Source organism: Chroicocephalus ridibundus, chromosome 2, assembly GCF_963924245.1.
Source record: "Chroicocephalus ridibundus chromosome 2, bChrRid1.1, whole genome shotgun sequence".
Taxonomy (NCBI): domain Eukaryota; kingdom Metazoa; phylum Chordata; class Aves; order Charadriiformes; family Laridae; genus Chroicocephalus; species Chroicocephalus ridibundus.
Genome location: NC_086285.1, coordinates 119,188,973 through 119,209,755, shown reverse-complemented (window position 1 = coordinate 119,209,755; position 20,783 = coordinate 119,188,973). Strand labels below are relative to the sequence as shown.

General features: G+C 42.1%; 1 protein-coding gene across 9 annotated transcripts in view; it reads left to right on the top strand.

Moving 5' to 3' along the window:
* Positions 1–6,568: 6,568 nt before the first annotated feature.
* ZNF521 (zinc finger protein 521) overlaps positions 6,569–20,783 on the top strand; it is a 239,752-nt gene continuing 225,537 nt past the window's right edge. For 4 of the 9 annotated variants that reach the window (XM_063326745.1, XM_063326743.1, XM_063326742.1 and 1 more), the window contains exons 1-2: positions 12,027–12,166; positions 13,316–13,356. In XM_063326745.1, coding sequence (XP_063182815.1) covers positions 13,317–13,356 — 40 coding nt within the window. In that variant the 5' untranslated portion in view covers positions 12,027–12,166; position 13,316. Of the gene's footprint in view, positions 6,613–11,974; positions 12,167–13,301; positions 13,357–14,612; positions 14,682–20,783 lie in introns of those variants that run through there. The other 5 variants (XM_063326738.1, XM_063326740.1, XM_063326747.1 and 2 more) reach the window with 5 other exon arrangements.

Here is a 20,783-nt window from a genome sequence, read left to right as displayed (position 1 = left end):
ATTTCATGGGGAAAAGAAGTCTCGCATTCATGCAACATTAATGTTTAGGGAATAATGTGGTGTTTTGCCATGTTAAAAGAATTATTACAAACCCTTCATTGAGAAGCTCTAGAGATCTCATACTTTTGAAAAGAGACTTGATAATTGGATGTGCAGGAGGGGGAGGGAGACATATGGGGACGGTGTCACTTTTGGTGACAGCAATGAGCCTTTTTTTGTTCCTGTGAAAAAAGACCCCAATCTGGCCATATTAGAAGCCTTCGAAAAATCTGAGAAGAGGGTAGCTGCAGGTTAGCGTGGGGCAAGTAACTGGAGCTCAAGGTGGAGTGATTCACTCCTGGGCTCTCCGCTTCCCTGAGCTGAAGAAAGAATACCATGAGCTCGTGTACATACAGGCAAGAATGCTTGGAGGAGGCAAATAATATTTGCACGTGCAACTTCCAGTGAGTGCACCCTTTTACTCACACAGCTCTTTTTTGTATTACCTGAGCACCCCAGGAATCTTGAATATTGTCAATGAATATGGGCCAGCTCACGTCTTCCAAATCCTCACGTAGAGGTGATCTCTTTTCCCAGAGCCGCAAAAGTTGCAGAGATTCTCCCCCCCTCTCCTGGCTTCTCCAGCCTCTGGGAACAATGGGGCCGAGCTGCCTAGGCACCAGGGTGAGGGGTCATGGCATCCCACTGAGCTGCCAGATTTGGGGGCAGATCCCACGGCCTCTACCGCACTGAGCCAAAAGCAGGTCTTCTCTTGCCCCCTGCAATCCTGGCAGGGAATCTCAGCAAGAGGAGCCTCAGAGGGATTTCTTCCTCAAAACTCACCTTTCACAGCCTTTTTTTTTTTCTTCTTTTTTCTTTTTTTTTCCTTTTTTTCCTTTTCCATATAGAAAGGGACAAGACCGTATGGAAAATTAACTGTGCTGGTTTACGGGTCACGTGTGTAAGAGGCTGTGAGCGTTTGTGCACGGGGTCATTGTTGTATTTTACAGCGGTTGCTTTTATCCTTGGAACCGAAGCTGCCACGTATTTCGATATACCTGCTTATTTTGTAAAGCTAGAGATCTGGGCAGAAGAACTGAGGGAGACTCTCAGCTCCGCTGGAACACCTTGGACTTGGAGAGCTGAACTGAGCGACAGACTGAAAAAAAAAAAGAAACAGAAAACATAAACATGTAAATGTGACATCTGCGATTCCACTTTACAGAGCGTTTTACATGTGTGAAAATAGCTCATTGTCTTGCAAAAGTGAGAACTTCGGGGTTGAAACCGATGACAGAAATTAAGGGGACTTAAAGGAAAAGCCCAGCTATAGAAACGAATGTAAAAGAAGAAGAAGAAAAAAAGGCTATGCCAGCATTTTCCTGAATGATAGCAGAGATGTGTGCTAAAGAATAGGTGTTGACAGAAAAGAAACACAACCCTTTAATAAAAGAGGTGGGCAGGCAGACATATGAACTGCTGAAATTTCAGCATTTCAGAGTCCTGTGGGTAGAGAACACTGGAACACAGGAAAAGCAAGTAGAAAAGATCTTAGGAAACCCTCACCTCCTAAAATTTTTGATCATTTTAGATGCCATTTCACTTGAGAAAAGAAACAATTATATACATATATGTATATATGAGTTACAAAGAAAAAAAAAGAAGATGGGGGAAAATAAGGAGGAAAAGGCACGTTAATGCTTTGGCTTCCCTTTCAGATATCCCCTGCACTGTGTCATAATAAATCTCGCATCTTGCTGCTCAGCTGAGGGCTCTGCTGCAACATTCCTTGGTCGCTTTGTTTCAGAGCGCCGTTTGCACTGAATTTGGGGAGTTCTCTAAGCAGTTGCAAAGACGCCATAATATTTCCTCACTATTTCCTAGCAAAGCGTGATCCAAAACCACACTTTCTGGGAGGAGGTACCAGGGAAGCGCTGCTTTGGGTAGCTGTGACTCCCGGAGTCTGACAGCCTCTTGACTGTTGCTAATACCGGCAAAGTGAACGTGTGTATTCTACTTGCAAGGTTTGTGATGTGTTTTTGATTTCCTGCCTCAGAAACGCATTTTGGCTAGAAAACAAGTGAGGCATATGATTCTCTTTCTTGCCATACTCATATCAGGAAATTGCTACCCATGTACCCTGTTCACATTAGGTAATTGGGCTGCTAATATTTAGGAAGAGATTCTTGCTCTTTGGCTATTCAGTCACTGTGCGAACATGAGTAAAAATTATGATTCCTTGAAGAATGTGAACTCCATGTGATTCTGTCCTCATGTAGGCTTTCTAAAGGGTGCTAATTTCCACAAACTATGCTTTATTTGTCTTTCTCTTAGCTACTTCTTTCAATGCCTTTATTCTCTAGGGGTCATGTCATTGTCTTCTGAAATCTTGAAAGATCTTGCTTACATGTGAAAAGTGGCTTTTTGCGAAATGCACAATTTCAGAAATTAAAGCTAATCAAAGCACCTTCTTCTTCCAGGGCAGTAAATTGATTGCGGTAATTTCTGTGGGTTTTTCTTTTTTCAATTTCATATGTGTAAAAATAATGGAAAGAGACAACATCAAATTAAGAAAAACTATTGTTCAATGTTCATTCAGAGGGCCTGAGATTTCAGACATCTTAATAGATGACCCAAGATTTTCATGGTTTTTTACCGTGTAACATCCTTTTAAGTTGTTGAAGTCTTATTCCTACATTAAAATTAAAAAATTTAATTTAAAAAAAATTTTTTAAAAGTATGTCTTTTTTGAAATTTTGCGGACCAGAGACAGAAGATTTTAAGACAGTTGCCAGAATGTTTTCCGGTAATATAAATTCTTAAGATTAAGTCCTTGATTCTGCAGCAGGATGCAGGCTTTGTCTGCAGTCTCCAAGTAGACAAGGGGCTTTGCAGATCTACAGGAGTCCAACTGCCTTGCCAACGCTTGTTGGATTGGGGCCTCTATCAAAAGCAAATATGAATTCACATTTATGTTGATCGAGAGTTTTATTTCTGTTGCAAGAGGGGAAGAAAAAGCGGTGACATTTCGATGAAGATGTGAGTTCTTCGGCATGGTATCATGTGGTCCAAATTGACTGGAGGCAGTTTCCCTCACATTTTTGGGGGCTTGATCATGACAAAATATTCGTTTCCATCAATACTGGTAAGACTGTTCATCTGAATATAGTCTGATAAACGCTACAGAATGTTCTCCAAAGGCTTTAAGGAAGATTGTATTCCTTATATGAGGACCCACCTCCTCTTTGGTGTAATATTTACTCTCTGGCTTCTCTAGGAGAGAACAGAATTAGCTTACAATAAAACCTGGAAAACACATTGTGATGCGGTTCTTTGAGACAAAAAGATACTTTGAAACATACAGTTGATCCTGGCATCCTGACAATATGTTTTAGGTTGTAAAAAACCACTACAATGCACTGAAACAATGATGATGATGATGATTAATTTCAGTCCTAAAGAGAAATGGCTAATGGATAACACTTACTACTGACCAAGTTTTAAATTCACAAACCCCGCTTCTAGATTTCTCTCTGTTAAAAGACATTTAAGCAAGTGATTCTTCTTTTTAACATCCCAAGCCCCTAGAATATTGTCTTTATGGATACACTTCAGAGTTCAGCTAAAAGATCATATTGCTTTAAAATGGGCATAGTAAAACCAAGCACGCCTGGAGGAGAATTTGTAAGCACAATTATGTTTGCCATAGAGTTGCTAGGTCAGTGGGCGGTATACGATGCACCCATCTTTCTAGGAGCAGTAGGATTTCCTGCTGTTTTTTTCAGTAGTGACCTAGAAGGAGGTTAATGATTCCAAAGAATGACTTTTCCCTTAGGGAAAATTTAATCTTCTGACCTTTTTCTCTATCTGTCCATTCCTTTTAAGTCACAGACCCCCTTCATTTAGCTTACATCAAGCTGTTTTATTTTCTTCAAAAACATGGTTGAAGTGATTGCTTTTGCTTTCATTTAACCCTTGAACTGGATACATTTCCAAACTAAATCATTGCCCAGAATATGGAATTGCTTGTAAGCATTTCTTTCAGATTTCTATATTTGTCTTAAATGTGATTGTCAACCCTCAGAATCACTTTGACAACTGACTAACTTCGAAAATGCATGCCTTTAATGTACTCTTGCAATCATCTCCGAGAGTTGCTTTAGAAAAAGAACATGACAGGAATAAAGCAGCTACTGGAATTTTTTTTATTATTTTTTTTTTTTAGTTCTGTCAAAATGCTGATAGAACCAGAGTACTACAGAAGGAAATTTTATTTAAAATACGTTCAGCAAGACCATCATGCCATTTTGAGGATTAAATTTGAGCTCATAAAAAATATCAGCATCGCACAGTCAAACTGTTGGAGTGTTTTGCTTTGTCTGAACTGTGCAGACACTATTGAATCAAATTTGTTGTCAGAATAGTATAAAATAAAATTGTAATTACTTTATTATTCTCAAAGGTGTTGACTCTCGGGTGCAAGGAGTTCTGGAGGGTAACTGGAAACAGAAACTGCCTTGCGCTCGAAGCCGTCAACTTCCTTTTACTCTGCAGCAGACACTGTTTTTGTCTGTATTGTATTACACGCGGTTATTGCCAACATAATAATTCATGAATATTCCTTCATTTTCAAAATTATAATTAATGCTGGATTTTGACATTATGACAAAGTAGGGCGGCTCGGCAGCAGAAACATTCAGCCCTAAGAACAAAGGAATTGCCATATTGGAGCAGACCAGTGGTCCATCTAGTCTGGTATCGCTCTGCCTCTCATACTGGCCAATGCCTGAGGCTGCCGAGGAAGGCATAACCCCCCCCCACGCACCTAATTGCAGTACTATACCACAGAGGGAAATTTCTTTTCGACCCCAGCTGGTGATCAGCTTATGCCCTGAAGTATGAGGATTGATAGCCCTTATAATTTTTATTCCAGCTAGTCTGGCTGCAGATGCTATACTTAATAAAATAAATGTCTAATACTTTGGTAAAGCTAAGTAAGGGCTAAATACTCTCATCTCTCGGGAAAAATCCCGAGGAAGGCAAAAGTGCTGAGAAATTCCACAAGGAGAATCACATCGAGTTCCCACTGCTTTCTCCCCTCTCAGGGGAGTAGAGTTTGCATGCTTGTGGAGAGGCTGGCAGGGCTGGAAAGGACGTCAAGCAGCGCAGTCCTGAGCTTCGCAGGGGAGTCGGGCTCCAAGTTTGGCCGCTCTTCCCTCCTCCCTCATTCTGCCCCTTAGCCCAGACCAAGAGGGGGACTGAGACTGGCAGTTAGGGACTCCTACAGCAGCAGCTATTTGTATTTCTGCCTGAAAAAAGCAATAGTTTTAGAGGGGAAACCGTGTTGCATAGGAGGGCTTGTTCTCAGGTCTTCCTTTGCAACCTGAGATGCCCTTTCATCAAACCTGCATATCACTGGCCATGTGCCCTTTGTGTGGAGGAGCAGCTCAAGAGTCTCAGGGAAGGACATGGAGGACATGACAAAGAGTTATTCCTCCTCCTTTCACTTGCTTTTGTTTTTGTTTTCTAATCTTTTATTCCCTCCTTTTTTCTTTTTTTTTCTTTTTTTTTTGCTTTATTTTTTTTGGAGCAATTGCCCCAAAGCCGTTTTCTTGAATCCTGTGCAGCAATAATAAATCCCACAATTTAACTACATATGCTGGTGAAAAAAAAGCATCTCCATATATTCATTTAAATGTGCTTCCCACTTATTTTTTGTAAAACGAAAGAGAACAGAGAGGAGCACCTGCGTTCTTCTGTATCAACTGAAATTTTATGTGATCCTAAAACTCCTCATCCTCTTCATGTTTCTAAATTAAATTATCTCTTCTTTTAAATCTGCCGTCTAACTCGGTCCTGTCCCCTGTTTCATTAATCACATTTACTGCATTTCTCTGTATGTTTCCTTGGTTTGCTGTGTCTTGCCTGTAATCCACAGACTAAAATACAACAGAATGTCCGGAAATGCAGCTTTTACTCATGAAATCACATAGTAATATTTTGTATTTAACCACCTTTCTTATTCTTAATGTATCTGAGCGTCTTCTCTCTTTTTGTGTGTTTTCTAAGGTCCTGTAATACGCTGGGTAGCATTTTTCAGTGAACGATGCCTAGATTTTCCCATGCTAATTAATAGCCACTAGTTCTTGAAAATATTTTCCAACATATACTTCTTGGCATTAGTCTGATTGATTAATTTTACATGCCATCATGACACCATTTTATCTTAGCTTACTGGCTTGCTCTGGAATTTCTTTAAGTTTTGCCTAAATTCAGTTAACTTAATAAATGGCCAAAAATACTCCCATGACTTTTCCTGTTTAGAGCAATGGGCATTTGGTTTAAATACCAGAAAGCAGGCTGTGATTGTTGTAGGGAAACAAATTTTACCATCTTTATTTCAGCTTTTTGTCAAGCTTGCTAATGAATAAGTTGAACAAAACCATCTTTACTGCCACTATTGATTCCAGGGGCAATTCAGAGTTAACCTCTTTCTCTGCTTCAACTGACCACGGATTCTTCTGCAGTACCTAGAGGAAGGGACGCTGTCTAGTCCTCTAAATGCAGCTCTGGAACCTGGGTGCTCACGAACTGAAGTCCTTGTTCTGACACAGCATGCTTTTGCAACTATAGGTAAGTTAATTCATCTCTAATATAACCAGCTCATTAGGAAGTTGCAGTAATCTGCCATGGTTTATAAAATATTTTTAGGGGTCAAAATTTTAATTGTTCTGACATTTTGGGTCTTGTTTTCCGTCTTTTATCCTGGTTTTACACCATCGCTGGACTTTAATTCTGGAGCTGCTATGCTTTTCTTGTGAGAGACCCCACCATAAGCTTTTGGAAACACTAAATAAATTGTATCTTCTGGTTCTACTTTACGGACTGCTTAACTCTTTCCTGTAGTTCTAGGAGTGTTAAGAGAATGTAGGTACAAGGATTGCAGCTTTTCCTTGCTATCTGTGTGCCTAAGCATATTATTTTTACCGATTCTCCAAACAGTTTCCTAGTACTAAAGTAAGACTTACTAGTTTATAATTCCCAGGATCATCATTAGCACCTTTTTAAGAGATGGGTACAACCTTGGCCACTCTCCAGTCCTCTGGTACAGTAGCTGTTTTTAATGATAAATTACATATTTTTGTTAGCAGCTCACTTGCATTGGTCCTCGGTTCCTTCAGAGCTCTCGGATGAATACCATCTGGTCCTACTGATTGATTGCAGTTTAATTTCTCGGGTTGATCCATCACCTTTTCTGATATTCCTATTTCTGACAGCGTCTCATTTTCAACACCTAAAAAGAATAAAGCCTGTATAGTATTGCACCCTTTTTGCTAAATAACAGTGGGAAGAAGCTGTTTGGCTCTTTTTTCTTTTTGTATCTTTTGTTTGTCTAATGGAGTTAAGCACAAGCAAAAAGAAATTGACCACAAATACTCTTTTTTTTTTTTTTGTTTCATTACAAAATAACCAGAAGATGTGACAGAGATTTGTTAGGGGGTGATAGTGGCAGAAGCCCAGAATTTCAAGTTCATTTATACTTTCCATTAATAGTGAATCGTACTTTTCAGCATCGAGTCACTGTGGATCACCGTGGCAAAACCGCCAAGGGAAGTATACATAACATTTTGGGGGATTTCAGTGTTATTTGCTACGGCTGAGCAGAAGAATAAAGATGTACTTATATTGCCTATAGTACTAGAATCTAGAACAGCAAAAGAAATCAGAAGGCAAGCTTCTGCAATGGTATAGCTTGCTGACAAGCAAGAAAATAGAGAAAAACAAAACTATTACCATACTTACATGAAAATAGAGCATGAAAGAAAAGCATCATAATTAGTGTCAATTGGTAGAATATTGCTCAACTCTGCATACTTCTCTATGCACCTCCCCACTCTTCCCACATACTTATACAAATCTCTCCTCTGTCTGCTTTTATTATTCACAGTGCTCTCTGTGTAATTTACACTGTAAGCTCTTCAGGTAGGGACCTTGTCTTTTCACATGTCCATAATGTTAAATACATGCCAGTCAAACTGTTGAAAATATAATAACTGGGGGGGGGGGGGGGGGGGGGGGGGGGCTTTCTTTCTTTCTTTCTCTCTCTTTCTCTTTCTTTCTTTCTTTCTTTCTTTCTTCTCTTTCTCTCTTTCTTTCTTTCTTTCTTTCTTTCTTTCTTTCTTTCTTTCTTCTCTTTCTTCTCTTTCTTCTCTTTCTCTCTTTCTTTCAAAAATGATAAGTTAAAATCAAAGGTAATAATTAGTTTAAAACAGCCCTCAGAGGCAGTCCCAGAAAAAGTGACCTTTTGAGCTACAACCGAACTAGCCAACTTTATTGTGTCTTGAGGTCAAGGCTCCTATTTCACATGACTTGAGGGTCTTTACGTGCATGCTACCCTGCAGTAAACCACACAGAAAGTTATGATCAAGCAGACTTTGCACTTCAGACATCTATTGAGGAATAGCAAAAAGATTCAATTCAATCTGAGCCAAAAGTAAATCCAGAACTAGGCTCAGGAATGCAATGGAAAATTCCTAAAAGATCGGAGATGAGATTAAAATACAACAACAATAACAAAAAAAAAAAATAACCAGAAGACTGGCTAATGCAAAGCGAGAGCATTGGACTGATTTTGAGTGGGCTGGACCCTACAATTATAACTTTGTCACCACAGTTTGAAATCTATTAAAGGGATTTATGTTTTGCAGCTGACATTTAAAATTGAGGATTTATTGGACTGGGAATGAATATTTCTTCTGCAATTAGTTTTTTGGAGGTCATATTTCATAAACTGTTATTTTTCTGTTTAATCTACTGTAGCAAGATTTTGTATTGTTAGAACACTTGAAAAATATAAATACAGAAATAATTTTATTCATTGTAAAGAGACTCCCATCATGAAATTGCTGTTGAGATGCATCACGTAACATTTTCACTAGGTACCTAATATTTCCCATTTGTATATGCTATTAGGCTGGAACAAGCGAAAGTGAGTGACATCTGATACTATATAACTCATGCACCAGTAACAAATGGAGAGTTTTAATTCAAGATTTTTTGCTTCTCTTATACGCGGGCTTCTTTAATTTGGAAATTTATACTCACATTTCTGTGCATTGCTAGAAGCCTACGAAAAGCTGCATGTTTTCCCATTCTTGTGCATTTGCAGAGATAGATTAAACTTCACTGCAGCTGATTTTTTGAATTCTTGAACTGAAATTAATTACTGGGAAAAGGAAGGGTATTTTTCAAATTAGGACAGTAATTAATTTAAGACAGTTGTTTTCCTTTACCACTATTCTAACTCAGTCTTCTCAAAAACAAAGAAATAAAAAAGACCATATAATCATATTTACACAATTCCTACTTAGCTGTCTTCTGTGTTGGAGCATTCACAGGCAGCAGCAGGAAAGAAAATCAAGATATATATGTTTGGAAGCTGGAGTACAATTTCTTAAAGAATGGCTCTATCGTTAAGGAATAGACCCACAGAAACAAGATGCCATTAGGGCCTGGAAACCCTCAGATTGTTATTTGTGCAGGTCTAGCTGTGAAATGTAGTAGACCCCGTGTTACAGGTCCTCTTTGTGAAGGCATTACGCATCCCGTTCAACTGTAACTTCATTTTGCCTGGTTCCAACTTAAACTGTTGCACGCTTCTTCCACAGAGGGAGTGAGAAAGGATAGCTGACGTAGTCTAAAAATATTTTAAGAAGTCAGTGTATACCGTCTGCTCCAGCTTAACTTTCCTATGTGACACAGCAATGGAAATAAAGGGGAGCTACTGATGCGACTGGTCTGAGCGGGCTGGATACAGCCTTGTTTTTGTTGCATCTGTGTGCTTCTTGAAACAAGGTAACTTCAGGGAAAGAGCGTTTCTCACTTTGGCAAGAGAGTAAACACTGAACTAGTCAAAAAAAAAAAAATGCAAGCGCTAGGTTGTTTTGTGCCTCTCTGCGATGGGGAGGGTGCAGGGAGGGAGAGAGAGAAGGGGGAAGAAGACAATATAAATGCATTTCTATTAGCCAAAGCCGGGGGGGGGACGCTAGTATTTGAGCAAAAAATGTAATAGGAGCGAACGCGGTAAACACAGTAGAGTTGTTAGAGATGTAGGGAGAACACAGATGGGTGTGCAGAAAAGTAGGGAGAAGACGGAGGGTGACCACCGAGTGCTAAAAACTTTAGAAACGCAGGCTGCTTTTCTGGTCTGCTCCAGAAGTCTGTTTTCATTCATGCAGAAGCATAGGTGTAGATTTTATCAGGACTTTGGGCTGGAGCACCTGCAGCTGTGGATTACAGATGCTTCCTGTCATGTATAAACACAATCATTATGTGAACGCATGGCACCCACACGGCTACCTAAACAGCCATTCCTCTGGACTGAAGCGCTTTGTTCTCTTTGGAGTTATTTTTATGGCTATGAGCAGGACTCTACCCAAAAGTTACTAGCAGCAGCCGTGTTTTTTATGTCAATTAAATGGATTTTGTTACTTGTAAAATACATGTCCAAACACAACTCCATTCTTCAATCACAAAGTATGTTTTCTTAACACAGGGTGATATATAGTGACACTTGTTTGACTGACAGCACGAATGTAAACCATAGTAAATACCACCTGTAACTTTGAAACTGGTGAAGCACAGTTAATAAAAATAAGATCAGAAAAAAAAATATAAAAAATCACGGGCTTTTGCATTACACTGCTACTTTTAAATATCAGATTTCAGCATGGAAATGAGTTAACTCAGTGAAAGGACTTGGCTGGGTTAATGATGCTGTGTGTTAACGTCTACGTGTGTACGTCTCTCTCCCTTTCCAAGCGGGGTGAGATTGCCTTGATTTCCAAGCGCAGAGCAACCCTTTCTCCTCATCGCGCTTTAGATACTGACACAGTTAATCATCCCGCTTAATTTATATTAAGCCTCTATACAGCAAAATGTAAGTCCCAGCAGTTTTTAAGGTCCTCTGTTCATAGCTTCTGATGTACTGTATGTCATGTATATTCCCTCCAATCAATTAGTAAATAAATAAATACCCTTGCTCCGCAGAGTGAATCACAGAGCTGGTTCTTGTCGGAAGGAGGGGAGTCTTAGTAAACAAAACTGTATCTGGAAAACAGTGCAATCAATTTTAGAAACAATTCTCCTGGTAATATACTATTTAGTTACCGAGAGTAGCACGTTTTCTTACCTCTCACAAAGAGCTTTAAAAAAGAAAAGTTATTTCGGGGTTTGCCAGCCCGTGGTAATTTAAGCGGCTTAACGTTTTAAAATAAAAGATGAGCGAGTTGTAAAAATACTGATTTTTAAATCATACTGGAAAATCCTTCATCACCCGACTCAAAGAGACTTCCCCCCTCTTGAAAACAAAACAAAACTGCCTTTAAAGTTAATCCGTAATGAGTGAGACTTGGCAGGTCAGTTGCTTTACAAACAAAACCGCATCCAGCATCTCTAGGACAACACTGGGGGTGGGGGGTGGGGGTGGGGGTAAGAGAAAAAGAAAGCAAAAAAAGAAGAGAAAAGGAGACGTCGGCAACAATGCAACCCCAGCAATAAATCCCCTCTCGCTAGCTGCCTCTCAGCGCTGCCTGCCTTCTTCCCTCCCGTACATCCATCCTACCAGAAGGGGGACCTTTCCCACTCTCAGTCGCGGCTCTGCCTTAATTTCTGAAGAGAAAAAGAGAGCAGAAGAGAGACCCGAGAAATCCGCTGTGTAGCTCTAATAACATTACAGCGGCGGCGTGTATGTATGTGTGTGAGCGGGGCGGCGGCGGGGATTTATTCCCCCCTTTTCGCTTTCCCTCTTCTTTTTTTTCCTTTTTTTTTTTCCTTTCTTTCATTCCCCCCCCCCCCCCCTCTGCCCCCCCCCCCCCTCCTCTCCCGCAGTCAGCGGCGGCTCCCGATCCGGGCGCGCGGCTCTGCCCGCCGCCTCCAGTCCGGGTCTTGGCGGCGGCCGCCGCCCTCCCCTCCTCCGCTCCCTCTCTCTCGCCTTTTAATCATGCCCCTCTGTCTGTGTGTGAGTGCAGGCAGGCTGACAATGATTTCCTCAGTGATTACGTACAGAGCGAGTCCCTGCGGGTTAGGGGCCCCCTCTGGAGCCATCCTGATGGCTTTGGGGGCCTTGCTTCCATTTTCCATTATTATGTGGACTACCGGAGCGACAGCGCAGTCCAAGACCTTGCAGGTTTGTGATGAGGAGGGAGCACACAGCACACTTCTCCTCCTCCTCCTCCCGCTCCCGGCTCTCCTCCTCTCGCCGCCGAGCCAGCCGTAGACTTTAGAGAGCAACATCCAGCTCCCAAAATCCAGGGCTGCTACCGCCGACCCGGCTCTTCGGGAAGAAGGGGGGAAGGAGGGGGGAAAAAAAAAAAAAAAAAAAAAAGAGAGAGAAGAAAAAAAAAAAAATCCCACCCCAAAACAAGGGGCGCGGGGGGGGTGGGGAGAGAGGGGGGGGGAACAAACAAAAAGCCCAAACAACAACAAAAACAAACAACAAAAAAAAAATTGGAGCTTTTTTTTGTTGGAAAAAAATTAGTTTAGGGTATTTTCATATTTTTTTCCTAAAGGAAAGGAAGGGCTTTTTGTTGCTTTGCATTTTTTTTTAAAGTGATTTTTTGTTTCTTTCATTCCTTCCCCCCCCACCCCCCCATTTATAACTGTCTTCACTCCGGCGGGCGATTTAAGGGGGGGTGATTATATATAGAGAGATATATATATTTTTGTGCAAGACCTTAATCATTTTTTTCCTTCGTTTTTTTGCAAACTGCACAACGAATCGGTTTGTAAACAAATCAAGAGGATTTTTAACACTTTTTTTTTTTTTTTTTGCAAAGCAAATAGGAAAAGGAGATTATTTTCAGCAGGGTTTTTTTTTTTTAATTATCCGCTTTTAATCGAATATGTAAATTCTTGAGTAAAAAATTATACTACTAACGATCGGACTCCTTTCCCCTATCTCACGGCGTTGGGGGGGCTTTTTTTTTTCTTTTTCTTTTTTTTTTTTTTGTTGAGGATTTGAAAGTATTCTGCCTGATTTGGTGCGCTGCTTGCTTTTTTTTCTTTTTTTTTTTTTTTTTTTTTTGAGTGGGGGGGATCGGGAAAAGGGGGAGGGGGGGCGGGGGGGGGGGGGGCTTGAAAGCTTGGAAAGTTTTGGTTGCAGCTGCCTGGCCAAGGCGCTGAGCCCCCCAGCCAGCCGCCGGCGGAGACAGGGAAGGGAGGGCAGGAGCGAGGGAGCCGCCGGAGGAGCGCAAGTCTTGCAGGGTCTCCTCGGCTATAAGGAAGTGTAGTTTCTTATAGGGCTGAAATTGAAACAACTTCAGCTGTTTGCTTTTAGGATGTCTCGCCGCAAGCAAGCTAAACCAAGATCACTCAAAGGTAAGTACTAACCCCCTCCCTTTCCTTCCCCCCTCCCCCCGGCCCTCTCTCCCGTGAACGCCGCGGTGGGCAGCCCCAGCCCGGCTCCGCGGATCTTCCGCGCCCCTTCTCCGCCGGCCGCGGTATCCCCCCGCGCAAGTCACCGCCCTCGCCGCTAACACCCCCGAAATAAGGATGGGGTGGGGATGGGGGAGTGCGTGGTGGGTGTCGGGGAGAGACCCCGACCCGAAACAGCCGGTGCGACCCAAACTCGCCGGCGCTGGAAAAGTTGCCGGTGGGGAGCGGCGGTGACAGCCCCGCTGCAGCAGCCCCGGCCGGGCCGGCCCGCCTCCTTCCCTCCCTCCCTCTCTCCATCCGTCCGTCCATCCATCCATCCCTCCTTCCGCGGGCAGCAGCGCGGCGCCGCAAGCCAACAACTCTGCTTTTTCAATAAATCACCCCAAAAAATAAACCCCACCTCAAAACCCAAAAGTTTGCGGGCTGCATTCCCCTTCCCTCCCCGTTATTTCACCCCCCCACACCACCCCTTTTTGCCCCGCTGGGCTACCGGCGGGGTCCCGGCGGGCGAGGGAAGTTTCGGGGCGGCGGGGGGGGGTGGGGGTGGGGCGGGCCGAAGTTCCCCGCGTGGGGCCGGAGTTGGGGCTGTGGAGGAATGTGGCGCCGGCTGTCACGTGAAGCCGCCCCTCGCCGCCGGCGGGGGGGGGGTGGTGGGACACACACACACACACTTTGTGCGAGGGGTGGTGTGTGTTAAATAAATAAACACGCGTGTAAATACATAGATAAGGGCGAGCGGGAGTCGGGGGAGGGGGGGAGCGCGCCCCGCGTCTCGGACCCCCGGAGGAGGCGGGCGGGGTGTGTGTGGGGGAAGCCCGAGGACCCGGAGGAGGAGGAGGAGGACAAAGGGCGGCTTGTGCGGCTTGTGGCGGGGCCGGCAGCGTCCCGGCCCGGCCGCCCCCTCCTCCTCCTCCTCCTCCTTCTTCCCCCCGGCCTGGCGCGGCCGCCCCCCGCCGGCCCGGCGGGCCCCTCGCCGCCGCCCCTCAGCCCGCCGCCGAGCGGGGTGTCGCCCGCCCGCGCCCCCTGAGGAGCGGGCAGCCGTTGGCCGCCCCCCCTTCCCCTCAGGAGCCGGGAGCCGTTAGCCGCCCCCCGAGGAGCCGTTGGCCTGGGCGGCCGGGCGGGCAGGGGCTTCCCGCCGCCTGGCAGCGGGGAAGGAGGCTGAGAGGGTGGCTGTCACCTCACATAAACATCTCTCTCTGGATGGGCGCGTTCCTCCCGGGTCGGTCTGTACATTGCAGTGAAGTTGAATAAAGCCTGGGTTGCGTCAGGTCAGAACATCTCTTAAGTTGTCTACTTTTTTGGGGGGGGAGGGAGGGGGGGAAGCCGGGGGGGGCGAGGGAGAAAGGCCTGGGGATGCCGAGGGCAACTTGTGCGGCCCCGGGTGGCGGGGGGTGGTGGGGGGCGGCAGCGCCGAGGCCGGCGAGCCCCCGGCCGGGGGTGCGACGCGGGGCCGGTCGGTGGCTGGCCGGCAGGCCTTGTTTTCCTCTCGGCGAGGCTGGCGCGCTGCAGGAGTTAAGTGCCTGGAAACCAGCGCAATTTCGGAGTTAGAAAGCCAGGAGCGGGGTCTGCTTTCATGGACTTGTGCAGGAGGACCTGGCAAAAAAAAAAAACAAAACAAAACAAACCCAAAACTCAGCACCAAAACCCTGTGCTCCCTTTAGCTTGAAACAGCTCTTTCCAGGAGTTCCCTTTTCAAAGTCTTCCTGTTGACTTCAGTGAGCTTTAGAGCAGGCTTTAATTCTTTTTTTTTTTTTTTTAAACTCTCCAGATATTTTAAAAGGGAATAAAGGGTGCCTTGAATTTACTCCTTTACCTGCTGCTGCCGTCTGTATCTAGTTTACCGAAGTTTGTGCGGTTCAGTAGTGCTTTTGTTTGGCATCTTGTGAAGAACAAATGAGCCGCTCTTCCCTTACCTTTTAAAAATGATACCACAATGAAAGTTCTGTTGCTTGGGCGCGCACTTATATTCCGAGCTTCCCAGGGAGGATTTATTTACGTGTGCATAAGAGTTTTAGAGCCAGTAGGAGAGCAACCAATTAGACATATTTGCAAAAAGATGCTGGGAAACTTTAACTGAAGGGTAGTCTTAGACCTCCAAGTATGTAAGTGCAAAGGAATAAACGTTCAGAATCAATTGGCAAATAGAGGAAATTGTTCTCCTGTTAGGCATTGGACGTGTTTTACTTGTGGCTATTTGTGAGATGCGCTACAGAGACGAGGTTTGTTTCAAATATCTTCCTGTAAACATCACACTTAATTTAAAACAAAAGATACAGCTTCCATTTTATGTGGAGGTATGGGCTTTGCCTTCCTTATGTACCAGTAGCCTGAGAGTCCCTAAAATGAGAAAACAGCAACATTGTACGATTCAGATAGAGCAGCTTGGATTTGCTGACAATAAACTACTGACTTAAGAAAACCGCTTAATGTTCAGCATAGAGATGATAGAGATTTCTTTGCAATGTCTTATTTACTATTTTTCAACAAAAACCAGGCAGTAAATCAATCATCATCTGTAATTATTGCTGCAGTAATTACCTTTGGGGAGTAGGTTATCATTCTTGGTGGCCTTTGTTCAAATATCTTTTTCATTTTCCCTGTCTTATTTTTCTTGAATCATGTCAGTTTCTGAGTGGATTAATAGTATTCTAGAAGCAGTCCAATTGTAAGATTTCTGAAAGGGCTAATAATGTTATTCGCCTGAGAAGTTGAAAGATGCTTGCATAGACATAGCATTTAAATTAATTGATAAGAGTCTGCCCATCAATTATTACATCTTCGTTTTTAGTGAACAGACAAAAGCTGTAAGTAATGTTGCAAGGAGAATTTCAACTATACCTCCAATGCAGCGTTTATTTAAATTCCTTATTTCTTAAGTATTACTGATACTTAAGTCAGTACAAAATATAGTTCTGCAGTTTAAAAATAAACAGTGTTTTAAATAGCTTCTCTGAAAAACTATTCTTTGAATGTATGTAAATGAGTTATTTAAACTCATGAGTGCTGTTTTACATCTAAATAAAATATGGAGTTACACATTACATTTCCAATTTGTCGTGTACTTAGCAACCCTTTCTGGGGGGAAGATACAAGAGATATTTTTGATATGTCTGTCACTTTTGATAACTTAATTTGAAACTTATATCTTAGGGGAATACTGATACAAGGCAGGTAAATACATTAAAACAAAATGACAATTGAGTTTTTTATATTGAATGCGTGAAACTAGCGTTTATCTGAAATGGTGGGTGTTAAGAACTTGCTAATGACTAAATTTCTTCTATTTCTTGAAAATACACTTTTTTGAATTGCCCTGGTTTCTGTTTACATTCCTTTTCTATTTCTTTTTCTCTCTTTTTTTTTTTCTCTTTCCTGTTTTGGTTTCTTGCCAACTTTGGTCTGACTGTCCCCCAGCTCTTGGCGAGGATTGCATCTCAGGTTTGGACCTAGGAAAGGAAAAAGGCATGGCTAACATTAGATGAGCCCCTTACAATTTAAGAATAATAAAAGCATCTTTCCAAGGAAAAGTAAGATTGTAATTATTTTCTGTGAAAAGCACCGTCTCTTACAAACATACTACAGGGTTGTGGGGAAAAAAACCACACTCTTGAAAGGACAGTAAATTAACTTTCTGAAAAACTGTAATTTGAATATCTTATTTTACTTTGGGAAGGAGGAATTGAAGTTCAGCTGCCCGGTTCTTTTAGGCAGAGGAAGGATCAGTTGCATCAAACTCATCGGTCCTGACCTATATTTCATTCTACTGATTAATTTATCCCATTTCCTTGTCTGGTTTCTGGAAAAAAAAAAATCTATTAGGTATCATTGACCTGATCAAAATCACCTAATGCATTTGGTGGGGAAAGGGAGGCTAGCTGGAGAAAAGCAGGTGGGGAAAGATAAGTCAGAGATACGATATCCGTAGATAAGCCCCAAAAGAGCCACTATACAAATGAAGGGTATTGGGGAAGGGCAATCGGTAGGCCTCCTTAAACTCCTCACACCTAAGGGCAATGCCATTCCCTAAGTAAAACCATGCTGGAGACCCCCTGAGAGGAGAAAGCAAGGGAAGGGGGGAGAGCAGCTCGCTTGTATCTTGTTTAACTTGGCCATTTGAATGGTAAACCTTTTTTTGTGACTTGGCATGCTTTGTAGATATCACACTTAGGTTACTGACTGCCTCCCCCCTCCCTCCCCTTTCTGGTTTATGGGGTTTTAGTTTTGGGAGGGCTTGAGGTTTTTCTTTTGCCCATACTACCGGCTTTTGATGAGAAACTTTGTTTAGAAGCAAAGTTACAAAAATACAGTCACTTGCAAAGAAAACCAGGTATTCTTTATACAAGCCTGAATGAAAATGTCATCCTACAAAATGTTAAACCCAGGTTTATCTGAGCTCTTATAGTCAGGTAATATTCACTATGCTAAAGTCACCCGTGAAAAATCACTGAAATTGTAGGTGTCAGATAAGCCATCGCAAGGAAACTAGAACAGCCCCACACATTTAATAGAAGTGCTGAGCTCTGAAAGTGATTTCTTTTTGGAAAAAAAATAATTAGTTTTTAATTCAAAGTAATTTTTTACTCATTGTAATTTTATATCCCACATTTAACTGCAGAAATACAATTACTGAATGTTAGTTCCTAGAAAGATGAGAAGGAGAAATTTATCGGCTGTATTTTACGTATTTATGTTCTGCTTAAAGAAGGCTTGTATCTTGAAATATTTTGGCAAACCCAGAGTGTCAAGCTCCCTCTTTGAGGAAACCTAGGTACTCTTTCCATCCTGACCGAATTTACAACTGCGACTCAATTAATGCAGAGTGTTGGCGGACTGAGTAAATGTACCTGTGTTTTAATGTGACTTGTTTTCTCATCATAAATTTGAAGCGAAAGGATGTTTCTCGCACAGAGGTGCATGTGGCGTAGTGCCAAAGAAAGTGAAACAGTAGTGGATTAAAACGAAAGTTTTACTTAATAGCAGCAATAGTTCAGAATGAATTTGACATTCGGATCCCCTTCAAACAGTAGCCTTTCCATTTCTGTGTATCCGTCAACTATTTGAATGCTTATTCTCAGCCCCAACCCTCCCCGGCTTCTAAATTGCATGGACTAGACTCGAAAGTCATTAGATTGTCTGCTGATTAGACTATAATCAATCCAGCATAAACAAAACCAGCAATTAGTATTGGCATGATTTCTGTGAACTTGACTTAAAGTTTTGGTATCACTGGTCCAAAGAACTTTTTCTGAACGGGCTGTTTGCAGGAACTGTGTTATTTTGGCATCATCATTTTGTAGGGACGGAACAAAAAATTCATAAGATTCCATTTGGCCTGAAAAGCAAAAACATCTGTTTGATGCATGAGTGGATTGCTGGATTCTATTTGGCCATCCAAAAAAGGGCAAAAATTAAGATATTGAACATAAAAGAGTACATGAAAAAACAAATTACAAAGAGGATTTAAGATTAGCATCTTTTTATAATGCTTTTTATAGTGTTCTCTTTTTGGCTTGCCAAAGGCTGCCCCAGCTCCTTTATATATTAAAAAAATCCGTAACAACAAAAACATCCCTAACCTTTTGTAATATTCATTGACTTTGGCAATGCATAGTGGTATTGATGGTCTTGATTAGCTGTAGGATTACAGCAATGCTACCCGGTCGTTTCTGGGGCCAGCATGGGTTATATTGACCATCACCATCTACTTCGTAGGAGCAGGTACTATTAGGAGTGAACATCTAAACAGCTGCATCTGAACAGCTGCTGGTTGTACTGCCACTTTCCATAAAGGTGAAATCTTGTGACAAAGATAATATTTAAGAGGCTTAGAAATGCTGCGTGGTTGGCTTGGTTTGATTTTGTTTTCCCGAGTTGCTGTTAACAAGGGAAGCTGTCAGTATGGAGGCACTTATCTAACGTGTAGGATAACGTTATCCGCCATAATCTAAGATGTCTTGAAAGGCTTTATCTCGCTCTGTAATTCACTCAAGTCTAATATACAACTGGTTTAATAGCTCTCGTTTCTTTGTTCCGAAACATGATTCAGTATTTTGAAAGTCGTGCAAAATTTTGAAATCTTCCTTTTGAATAATTGTACATGAGGAATGGATCTAGAAGAACTGTTAACATTTTATGTAGACCGTATGGATTCAGCGATTTTTCTGTGTAAAACACTGAAAATAAGATACCTTGATTTGTTTTTTTAGATTGATTAAAATATAGTAGAGATGCTGATGCAGAATCACAGATTAACAGAATCACAGAGTACCTTAAGACAGACCTCTAAGCATCTTTTCCCAGCTGCGTTTTATGCCTTCCATTGGTTCCTGTAGGCCTACCTGAGCTCAAAATCAGTCCCGGCTGGGGGTAGGGAAAAAGCGCTATTTCACTTAAATCAGAACCGTGGCATATATATGTATGTGTATATATTTTTCCCTGAAGGGACAACATACAGATCTATGAAGAATTGAGCCTGTTTTATTTGGTGCTGTGAAAATGTACATGTCTGTTTAGAAATACATTTTGCAGTCTGTTACTACAAAGCATTAAAGTTTTTCAGTTGCTCTCTTTGCAAAAGTCAGATAGCACAAGAGAAGCTTTTAAATACTTTTAAATCATAATGCAACGTGACATAGGATTCTGACAAAAGATGAATGTGCAAAAACCAAAAGAGGTGGTGAGATTTGTTTTTAACTTTAATTTTAGACAACTTGAGTTCTATTTCACCTCAAGTATGAGTAATTATGCTAGTTTAGCAATTATTAGAGATGAAAGAAATTCTGTTAGATAGGAGTCTCCTAAACTTCAGTAGCTTTAGTTTTAGCCAGGATAATGATCAAGGAGTAGTTAGCCATATGCCTAGGGACTACGCTGTAGCAGAAAAGATAGGGCTGATCTTGGGGGTATCCTTATTACAACATGCTATAATTAACATTTTCATTCATCCCTCCTACTTTCCAAAAAAATCTGCATTATGTTCTTCTGTGCACACGGTAAGACTGCACAAAATTGCCCTCTTCCAAGGGATTTTTGAACCAGGACCATTGTCCTCCGTATTTACAATATTAGTTAACCCTCATGACCCTTTTTTCCCCTCAATTCACATTCCTTTAGTTTCAAACACTTTTTTCCCCCCCCTCTATAGTGCATAATTATTGAGAAAAAGATGCAGAGGATTTTTTCCCCCTCATTTTTCAGGATTTAGTCTAGGTTATCCATGTTCTTCTGGTGTGTGCACATTTGAGCGTTTTGGATTTTCCTTTAGCTAGAGTGATGCTGTGCATGCTGTACCACAACTTTTCTTTGTACAGTTGATTCCGTATAATGTGTAGTCAGAAGGGTTGTAGGATTGTTACTTAGCAATTCTGCAC